This window comes from Cercospora beticola, chromosome 7 (genome assembly GCF_033473495.1).
Source record: "Cercospora beticola chromosome 7, complete sequence".
Classification (NCBI taxonomy): domain Eukaryota; kingdom Fungi; phylum Ascomycota; class Dothideomycetes; order Mycosphaerellales; family Mycosphaerellaceae; genus Cercospora; species Cercospora beticola.
In genome coordinates, this window is record NC_088941.1 from 2622332 (window position 1) to 2632649 (window position 10318).

Consider the following 10318-nt stretch of genomic DNA (forward strand, 5'->3'; position numbering starts at 1 on the left):
GCTGTCCGTCGGCAGTGGGTACCCGCTCTTGCACAAGGCCTCGTCGCGCGGAGCTGTGCCTGAAGCCGATTCCTTCTAGCGAGTGGTATGGCGGTCGCTGCTTCTGCCTGTCACTTCCACAGCCTTGTCGTCAGCCTTCACGTTGCAGATGCTGTATAGGCAGAAGTGCTATCAAGTCGCTAGAGCAGCTGCATGAAGGGTCCGAGGCGCTAGTGCAGTGGGGCGGCGAAACCTTATCTCATTTAGCACTTTGCAGCCTGTTTTACTGACGATGCTTCGAGTGCTGGCAAACAAGACAGTCGGCAGTGACACAATACCGACAGCCTCCTGCACCGGGCACCGCGTACGTTCATACATACCTAGAATGTAATGCAGCCGCGTCATGCGACGTGGATGCGATGACTCCCACGGGCGGCCCCATGTCCGCGACTTGACCACGTCAATCGCGCAGTCGCGCTTATGCACGTCGGCCTGGAGTGTCAAAAAGGTGCCTTGCACAAGCGCGATTCGGCGCTGCCACTCAAGATCCCTCACTGGTTGATTTTCATGGCGCGCTGCCGTTCTTCTCGACTTTGGCAAAGGTTGCGGCGACGATGAGAGGGAAGGCGATGGTAGCTTCAGCATACACCTGCAATCATGTTAGCACGTCTCAGTATTCCGCACGAGTCAGGCGAGATCGACTACCTTGACACTCGCTGCATCGGCTTTGATCTTGCCCCAGCTGATGGCCTCGTCGGGCCTAGCTCCGGCATCTGAACCATCAAACTCCTGGCCGGTGTTGATGTAAACTGCGCTTTCCGCGCCGTTGCGCATCAGATTCGCATTCGCAATGTGGTGCTTCACAACGCCTCCGCCAAGAATGATCATGCCGGTCCGCTTCGCGCGTACCGCGAGAGTGTTGATTTTCCGAATATCTTCCACAATGTCGATCCGGAGCTGCTGCGGCGATGACTTGAAGGTGTGAAAGTAAAGCATGTCACCAAGGCTTCCATCTGTGAGTGCCGGGCAAAATACTGGAATGTCGTTCTTCCACGCCCAGTAGTACACGGAGCTTTCGTCGTTGATCTCCTTTCCGAGGCGAGCAATGACTTTGCTGGGTGTCCAGCTCAATGGTTGTTCTGAAGTCCTCGATTCTTCCTGCTCCTCGAGCATTTTATTGAGAATTGGCATGACCCAGTCCTCAAAATGGCAATAGTTGTCATTTGGAACAAGCAGGTTACCGATGCGGTTCATGCCTTTGGCACGCAGTGCCGCTCCAGGCTGCTCGAATGACCCGAGATAAGTGTTCCCAAGACATTTGATGAAGTCTTCCTCAACGCCACCGGCCGTCGTTACGATGGCGGAGACGTGCTTGTGTTGTACGAGCCATCTGAGCGTCTCGCGCAGGCCCGATGAGATTAAGTTCGAGGTGTATCCCAGGAAGATGGTAGTTTTTTCTCCGGTCTCTGCATCGCGCCAGGTCCGCTGCAACAGGGGTTAATACGGTGAGGACAGGAAGGAGGAGAAAGAGCGGCAAGCACGTCAAGAGGAGTGTAGCGGTCTACATACCATGCCATTGACTATATCGACGGCCTGTCCTATCGACGTCGCTTGGAACCCCACATTGGCCAGATTTTCCACCAGCTCGGCGACTGTGACATTGCGATCCGCAAATGCATCAAAATCTAGCCCTTTGACGGGCACCGCGCCTGCCGGCACGGGGTCCGACGGCTTGAGCACTGCATTGGCAGCGCCCGCAGGAGCATCGTGCTGTTCGGGCTGGCTGTGGGAAGCCATGAGAGTTGTTCTTGTTGTGGTCGTGCAGACTGGAATTTATTTCGAGATTGCTGTCAAAAAGCCTAATACTAGCTCGCCCCACTCGTGCGTCCCACGTACGTCGAATCGGCCCAGACATCGAGGTACCGGGCTGAGGGCACGTGTCGTTGCAAAACAGAGACAGCGCCCTTGCGTGTCTGCAGCCGTTCGATCGCCGCACTCTATCCCGCGACCCTCAGCGCTGCCACGGAGAAATGTTCGACACCGCGGCGGCAGCAATTCTCGTGCACACCACACACGCAGTCCAAGACAGCGCTAGTCGGCGTCCCAGACGCGAAATGGGACTCGTGGTGTGCCAGGGGACAGATGCTTGATTACGACATTGCACAGGCTTTTTAGAGTTGCCATCCTTGCAGGCCAGCGATGCGCCAGGCTTCGGGCAGCCAGCAGTGGACTGGTCGGGAGCCACTCCTGCTGCAGGACAGCTGCGCAGCGTCGGTCGGGGGCTTCTGGCGCGCTCGCTCGCTTTGTTTCGTGTCCAACGACCACGAGATGTCACGATAATCAGGAGTGTAGCACAGTGCATCACGCCCGCAACATGCCGTCCCTGTGCCCTGCAACACCCATCTGTGCAGACTGTTGGTGATGCACCCCGATTTGAAACACTCGGCAAAGAAGTCGCGACCCTTTCTCGGTAAGCTCTAGCCGCGATCCGCAAAGAGGCTTGTGCTGGTCTCTCCAGAGTATCATCAACCTGCCCAAGGACAACGACGCATCACTTTCGCATTACTGCTCCATTGGACTCGGGACGCGCCAAGCCGGTGCTCAGAACGTCGAGGGCACTGCATTCAGCACCTCGCCGGAGTTTCGTGATTTGTTTGGCACCCGCCAGCCAGATCTTGGACCGCGAGTCTTGGGAGACCGCCGCCTGTTTGACAGGAGCAAAACGGCCTCTTTCGGCGCCAAAAGCCCACGGGACGCGTCCATCTCGTGCACGCTCGTGCCAGCGCACATTCACCTCATTTGCGGTGCCCAGCGGACTCCGCTGGCCGTTGCAGTCACCGGCCTGCCTCTTCGTCGCCTTCGCATCAGCTGGCCGTTTTTCTCCACCTGGGCACACGCCTGCAGAAGAGTTCGAGCCGGGGCCAGCGATCCGCTACGCTACCCGCTTTTGTGGCTTGACTCGCCCGAGCGCTTGCACCTGCACTTCTAGATTGAGCTGCATCCCAAACGCCTCACACACACATCGACGGCACCACGAGGAACACCCATTGGCGCGACGCGTTTATGCAGCGCTGTCATCAGCTTCAAAGGCAGTGCGAATAGCTGGAGTCAACTTTGACCTCCGCTGACCCACTGTTTTCGCCGCCCATGAGCCACGGGTAGTCGCGCCAAGATCCAAGTTCAGCCACGCAGCTGGGCTACGTACAATTCCTTCTGGATGTCTTACAGAGGAGGCTCGAATTACAGAGGCCCAGCAGATCGATCACGCTCACCACCGCGCTTTGGCGACCGAAGAGGCTCCAGTGCTAACGTGTTCGATGCCCGACATGCAGGCGTCAATCCATTGCGAAATGGTTCCGACGCGCCGCGCGGACCCAGGTCACAATTCGATGGCCCTTCGCGAGGACCACCGCCTGCTGTGCAGACCTCTGCAAATGCCTCCCGCCCTTCACTGCGAGATGCGCCGCCTCTAGGGAGCGGTGCCAGACCGTTCCGCGAGCGCGACTATCCTGATCGGCGGGATCGCTCGCCCCCGCCACGCGAGCGCTCGCCGCCAAGAAAATTCCCCGAACAAAGAGAATTGCCTCCACGAGATATCGACATTCGCAGTGCACGAAGAGTGTCGCGAGACGGGCCTCCGTCAGCCGGTTCTAATTATTCTGACAGCGTTCCCTTCGCAGGGTCTTCTTACCGAGGCGGATCCGGGTTCCGTGGCCGCGGACGAGGCGATTTCGACTTCCGAGGCGCGACACGAGGGGGACGGCGAGCTCTGGACGATCGTGGAGGAGATTTGTTTCCAGCGCGGAGAGAACGCAGTCCACCTCCGCGTTTCGGTCGTGACTTGTCTCGAGATGGTAGGGATGCAGAGCGGAGAGATGAGCGACGATTTGAGCGTAGAGAGGACGAAAGGCGGCCAGATTGGGTGGACAGAGAAAGAGAACGAGATCGAATAGATCTCGAACGTTCAAGACGAGAGCTTCCGCCCGCTCGGCTGGACAGTCGGCCTCCTAGCGACAACACGCCGAGTATCAACGCTACCTATTCAGCAACTGCCGCACCGCCGATCAATCCCGAGCGATTAGCCATTATTGAGAGCTCTGGAGGTGACACCGGCTTAAGGCGTCCATCGGCAGCTCCTCCTACGACTGCTACGCAGCGGCGAGATCTACCTCCGGAGCCCGCATATCTTAATGGACGTGCTGACGCTGCAGCGCAAAGGTATGGCTCTCGAGGGTCAAGCCCACCGACTCAAGCGCCCCCGGTGCCAGCCTTTAGCTTCTCTATTGCACCTACCTCTGCAAGCAACCAGCCGCCTCAATCATCCAAGCCATCGGCAGAGTCGCGACCTGCAGGACAGGACTACGCGCACACTCCCGAAGTCACACAGCAGCCCGTAGACGACCGGCCAGCTCCTCCGAGCAATGCACCTACCGCGCCCAAAGCTGCTCCCCTCGCACCCAAGGCTCATCATGCCAGTCCGCCCCCTACAGCGCCCCGGGCTCCTCGTGCACTCGAGCTCGATGCCGTCATACCTCCGAGCAATAGGTTGCATGGCGTCAGGTCGCTGGACAACATGCCTGGTTCGAACCGGACTGAACCGCACCAGACTCATCCTCCTTCTTCAATGCCTCCCTCACCAGGTGCAACTAGGCATGCACTACCAAATTTGGCACAGCCTATATCTCCCAACCCACCACAAGCTCCACGCTTTGACATCTCTGCACCAACAGGGCCAAAGGCAGTACGTCCTCCTGTAGCACCAACTTCGGTATCTCCACGACCACCATTCACTTCGCCCCGGTCTGATATAGGGGCTTTCCAATCCACGGCATCTGCTCGTTCTGGCACACCGCCACCAACCGCACCCTCCGGTCCACGCAGGCAATCGTTCAGCGTGTCACCCAAAGTGGCCACGTCAACTGTTCCGACCGCTCCCAAAGCCGCTCGGGCAGGTCCGCCTTCCATGCCACGCATGGCCCCAGCCCCCGCCACTGCAGTCCCACGCCCGCCAGAAAGGCCTCCATTCGCGCCATCTGGTCCGAGAAGCCAACTTCAGTGGAATCAATGGCGTCGTCCTCCTCCAGCAGGTCCGTCTCCGTATCCCGCTGTGCCAGCTAAACGTGATTTCAATGGAGATGAGAAGGAGAGGCAGGAACAAGCTTTGAATGGGGATGGGCAGGTCCCCGCAGATGCGAGACACGAGTCCCAAGAGGGGCAAACAAAAGCGGCATCAGAGCATGACAACTTTGCCGTCAAGACGGAAGATCGAATGGATATCGACCGTGAGCCTACTAAGCGCAAATCTTCACTAAGCCACAGCCAAGCCACCACGCGTGCTTCGTTCTTTGGTGGAACACTTCCTCGTTCTGAAGAGAACATCATTGACAGCAGCGACGAAGAAGATGATGAGCTTGACGAGGATGAAGACGCAACTCTCCTTGAGGCTAAGCATGCCAGAAGGGAGCGTGAGTTGCGCGCAAAGCTTCACGACCTCTGCGCTCCCCAATTCCGTGCGACGTCGCCACTGGAGTCAATTGCTAGATTGGCACGACTCTCTGCACGTGATCTTGCACGACTTAACGAGCAACGCGGGGATCCGATGGACGTAGAGGAGGACGATGCGAGGGGCGATGTGCCTGGCGCTACACTCTCCTCCGGCAGTGACGAGGGACCAGAAGTTACAACACCGCGTGCAGGACAAGATCTCGATGTGGCCATCCGGGATGCGGAAGATGAAGCGGACGTGGCCCATTTGCCCCGCCGGCGAAGTCCTGAGCCCGTGTCTCTACCATATCTGATCAAGTCCGAGGAAGTTCTGCCCTTGCAAGACTGTGATATGTTCCAGGAGACCGTGCAAGAGATTGAGGACGAAGAAGCCGAGGTGGCGGCCGTTCTTCACGAGGATTTCCAGATTGAAAGGGACATTGAGCAAGATGCAGAGGACGATTTCGCCGATGTCTACCTGCAGTGGCGAGAGCAATGTGAAGAGTTAGACAGGATCAAGGAACAGCAAGAGAAGCTTGAACGACAGCTATCGACTGAGCCTGGACCAGTGCCTGAGGCTCCTCTAATGCCATTGATCAATCCGATTCTCGAAGGACGCCGCTTACACAAGAATAGCAGCGAGTACGAGATTGAGCGAGTTATTCGAGAATCTGAAGAGACTGCTCGAATCGAGCAAGAAAGACAGGATCGAGAAGCAAAGAAGGTCCAGGCCGACATGGAGAAAGAAGCGAGGCTTCCAGATCAAGAGACTCAAGAGATTCTAGATCGGGATGCCCTGGTCAACACCAACAGGCTTCGTGATCCTGCCAAACTCTTGCGTGTCTTCTCCTACGAGCCACCTCCGGACACGTTCACTGAGCACGAACAAGAGGTGTTCATCGCAGCCTTCAAGGACACTCCCAAGAAATGGGGCGAGATTGCTTCACTCCTCGAAGGTCGAACCTATAAAGACTGCATCCATCATTACTATGCCAACAAGTGGGACGGACGATTCAGAGACAATAGGACGAAGAAGTTCAAGGGCGGTCGCAGAGGCAGGGGTGGTAAAGCCTCCCGGCCATCTCGTGGCTCTGCGCTCATGGCTGATTTGAATCGCGGCGAAGATGTAGCTCAGACTACCGACACCACTACTGGGAGACCAAAACGCGCGGCAGCACCCACCACTTTTGGTGAACGCGAGATCGAAGCCAAGGGCACTCTTGTCGGTCCATCGCCTGCCAAAAAGCCCGGGACTGGTTCAAACAAGGATGCCAACGGAGAAGAAAAGCCCGCCAAGAAGCAACGGCGCACTGGAGAGGGCAAACCTGGCAGAAAGGGCAAAACTCAACTCGCGCCATTGGCAGCGGCAGCCCCAGGCATGTCACCTCACAAACCACCACCTCCGCAGCCAAAGGATGAGTTTGCAAGACTCAATGGGCCAAGCCTCGAGGAGGCTGGCTTGCTAGCTAACTTTCAGGGCGCTCCGCGCACCATGATGCAGCACGAAACGCTCCCTATGTTTGCGCAGGAACCCATGCACCCGCATATGCTGATGGAAGATGTTGAATCTGGCCGGCTCCCTGTTCAGCCTGCGAAACAGAGCGCGTCCAGTTACTGGTCAGTCCCAGAGCAGACTGATTTCGCCAAGTACATTGCCCACTTTGGAACCGACTTCGCCGCTATCGCAAATCACATGGGGACGAAGACTCAAACAATGATCAAGAACCACTTCCAGCGTCAAGTCGATGGCGGACGCGCCGATCTTGCTGAGCAGGCGGAACATGCAGACCAACGTAGAGCCCGAGGAGAGGATATGGGTCCTCCGCCGACACCGACCCCCATCACCAAAAGGAAGTACGACAACCCACAAACGAGCACCCCGCGTGCACTTGCCCCGCAGACAGATGCAATGGATGTGGAGGAGCCTCCAGGAGGACCGAGGCCGCCAATTGCACACCAAGCGTCGCCACCGCAGCTCCAGACCAAACCACGTTACACAGGCTCTGCGCACGGAACTCCCATCCAAGCACAGCGCGTGGTGCCCAGCCCTATGCTTCCGGTCGCCACTCCAGCATCGACAATGCCACCCAATATGCCGATGAATCGTGGTGGACTCCAGCATCCCTTGGGTCCTCGGTTTGGTCTGCTGGCAGAGACTCGAGCCGAACCTCGACCGAACATGCAGCCAACTTCGATGTTTCGAGTTGGCCAAGAAGGTGGACCACCGCCACCACGCAGCCAACCACCTCCTCCACAGCTCACACGCACACTGTCCAACGCGCCACCGCCTGAATTCCTGCAGTCTATGGAGCAGAATCTCCATGCTGAACAAAGTCGGGCCTTGCGTATGCAGGCACACAACGAGCACGAAGCGCGCATGGAACATCAGCAGCAACGTCCGCAACAAAGCATACCACACACACATGGCTCCCCAGTGAACATGAATCTTCCACAGAGCTCCACCGCCATGCCGGCGCAAGAGCGCAGGCGAGATTTTGAGGAGCGCGTCGGCACACCTGCACGTAGCGGGTTTCCTGGGTTGTCTTCTCGACCAGCTCTCGTCAATCCCAATCCATCAGCAGGTTCTGGTCCGCAATTCGGGATGTCTGCAATGTCTGCATTAGGGCGAGGGCCATACAATCCTTCCCCTACAAAGCACGAAACGCCGCGTCCTGGATCCGGATCCACAGGCACACCGTTCCAGCAACCTCCGATGCCCTCAAATGTGCCTACTCCCGCACCTGAGCCGCCTAAGAAGTCAAACCTGATGTCGATCCTCAACTCCGAACCAGAAGAGACCAAACCAGCTGTGAAGAGGGATAGCCTACCTTCTGCATCGACAACTCGCGTCGCTTCGCCGGCTCCACCGTACAGCTCAGCACCTACTCCACAGCCCATGACGAACATGCCGCCAACGAGGAGAGAGACTTTTGGGCAGCCAAATGCACCGCATTCTCAGTTCCAACGCGGACCTTTCGGACAGTCTGTTTCCACGCCTGGTCCATCTCCTGCTACTCTTAAGCAAGAACCATCGAATGGAACGACGTCAACATTGCAGCAAGCTCCGAAGCACGAGTGGCAGCCCCGGATGTCTCATGCTTCTCAACCAAGCCCACCGGCGCCTGCGCCGTTGGATCGTGATCTCAGGGATTCGCGATCCGGCTATCCCTTTTCGAATCACCGTACAATGTTCTCGGGTCTCAATCCACCTGCTCGGGCGAATCCTTCACCGCCACCAAGCATGCTTGGTCATTCAAGGACACCTTCGTTGACGCAGACTGGCGCCCCGAGGGAATCTGCACGATCAGTGCACGTCGGTGGGTCTACAGTCACGCCAGCTCCACTGAGCTCGCTTCAGTACGGTCGACCAGATTCAATCCCGCCATTCTCTCAAGCTCCGCCACAGTCCACGAATCGTGCTCACCATTCTCACAACAACTCGATTTCCCAAGGCGGCTCCATATTGGAGCGCTTTCACGGAGGTCAAAGCTACCTTGCGCGCGAAGAAGCACGACGGGAGGAGGAACGGGTAGTATACCAATCTCGTGTTGTCGCGGATCAAGAAAGAGCCAATGCCATACAGCGAGAGCGCGAGCGTGAGGCGTACCATCGGCAGGCCGAGGCAGAGCAACACGAACTTCGACAACGGGAAGCATATTCGCAGAGACAACCGATGCATCACCAGCACATGCAAGGTTTCGGAGGCAACCCTTTTAGCAGCGGGCGGCAATCTCTAGGCGGCATGAGCCTTCGTGACATGGCAGCGCGGGACGCAGAAGTTGCCATGCAAGAACGGCACCGAGAACAGCTCGAGCATGAACGCAGGCGAGTCGGCGACCAGGGTCCTCCTCCGCCTTTTGGTCGAGAACGAGATGCTCCTCCACCAGGACCTCCTGTGGATCGATACGGACAACGACCTCCACCGCTGGTCGACGAACGGCAGCCGTTGTTTAGAAGACAGACGCCGCAAAACGGTGGCGCATATGGATTTCCGCCACCGGGACCTCCGCCAGGTAGACGATAGAGACTCCCTTTTCCTTGGGCGCGTGTACGAATACAGACAATTGTGAGATGCGTTCAACTTTATGTCCGATGAACGTTTGAGACTTTTCTGCTTGTGTCATTGAATACCCCCTTTGGCTTGGTTTTTGGTCTTGTGATATGGCATAGACAAAGCAGGTTTAGAAACGAGCAGTGAAATTATTGCATGGAATATGGATATGAGTCGATAGGTGGTAGACTGGGGTGGTAGTGGTGGATGATCATGTGTAGAAGACGAATGAAGATTATTATCTGCACTCAAAGTCCAATGTATGTGGCATGAAGACTGTGGCCCAACGGTTACCAGATTGCTGAGAATTGTACAACCTGATGGCCAAAGACAATCAGGCAGGTGGGAAAGTACTCCGCGCTTTCAGAATTCCTCCTTTTGCATTCAAGAGGCTTCCAATCGCTTCCAATCGCCTCCGTCCAGGTGCCTCTCTGCCCTCTCTCATAACGATGCGAGACGACGATGCGAGAGTCGATATTGTAAGGTTCTGCAGATCGCACTGGTTTGGTTGCCAATGATACATGATGAAGAGGTGGAATCGGATGAGCTGCCGCACGTGGTAGCCTGCGTGAGAATGATGGGTTGATTGCAGTCACAAACAATATGAGAAGCTGAAGGAAGGCGCGCCGCTCCCTGCGCTTCACTTCACATGAGCCGTCATGCATGATTGTGGTTTGTCGCGTCATCCATTGCGGTGGCACGAGACTTTCTCGGACACGTGAACAAGTCGTAATCATTGAAAAGACATTGTAGTTCTTCTGCTTTTGCACAGAATTTCTGTCTCTCACTGCGTGCTCCATTGCG

General features: G+C 56.8%; 2 protein-coding genes across 2 annotated transcripts; one reads left to right on the forward strand and one right to left on the reverse strand.

The window, feature by feature from the left end:
* Nucleotides 1-544: 544 nt before the first annotated feature.
* Nucleotides 545-1776, reverse strand: DYS1 (Deoxyhypusine synthase; the record flags this gene model as incomplete). Its single annotated transcript, XM_023601894.2, has 3 exons — nt 545-628; nt 685-1464; nt 1549-1776. 3 exons carry the CDS (start codon nt 1774-1776, stop codon nt 545-547), a joined length of 1092 nt encoding a protein of 363 aa, XP_023450619.1.
* Nucleotides 1777-3196: 1420 nt separating this feature from the next.
* RHO25_011252 (uncharacterized protein) lies at nt 3197-9487 on the forward strand (the record flags this gene model as incomplete). The annotated part of the gene is made up of 1 exon (XM_023601893.2): nt 3197-9487. One exon carries the CDS (start codon nt 3197-3199, stop codon nt 9485-9487), a length of 6291 nt encoding a protein of 2096 aa, XP_023450620.1.
* Nucleotides 9488-10318: the final 831 nt, after the last annotated feature.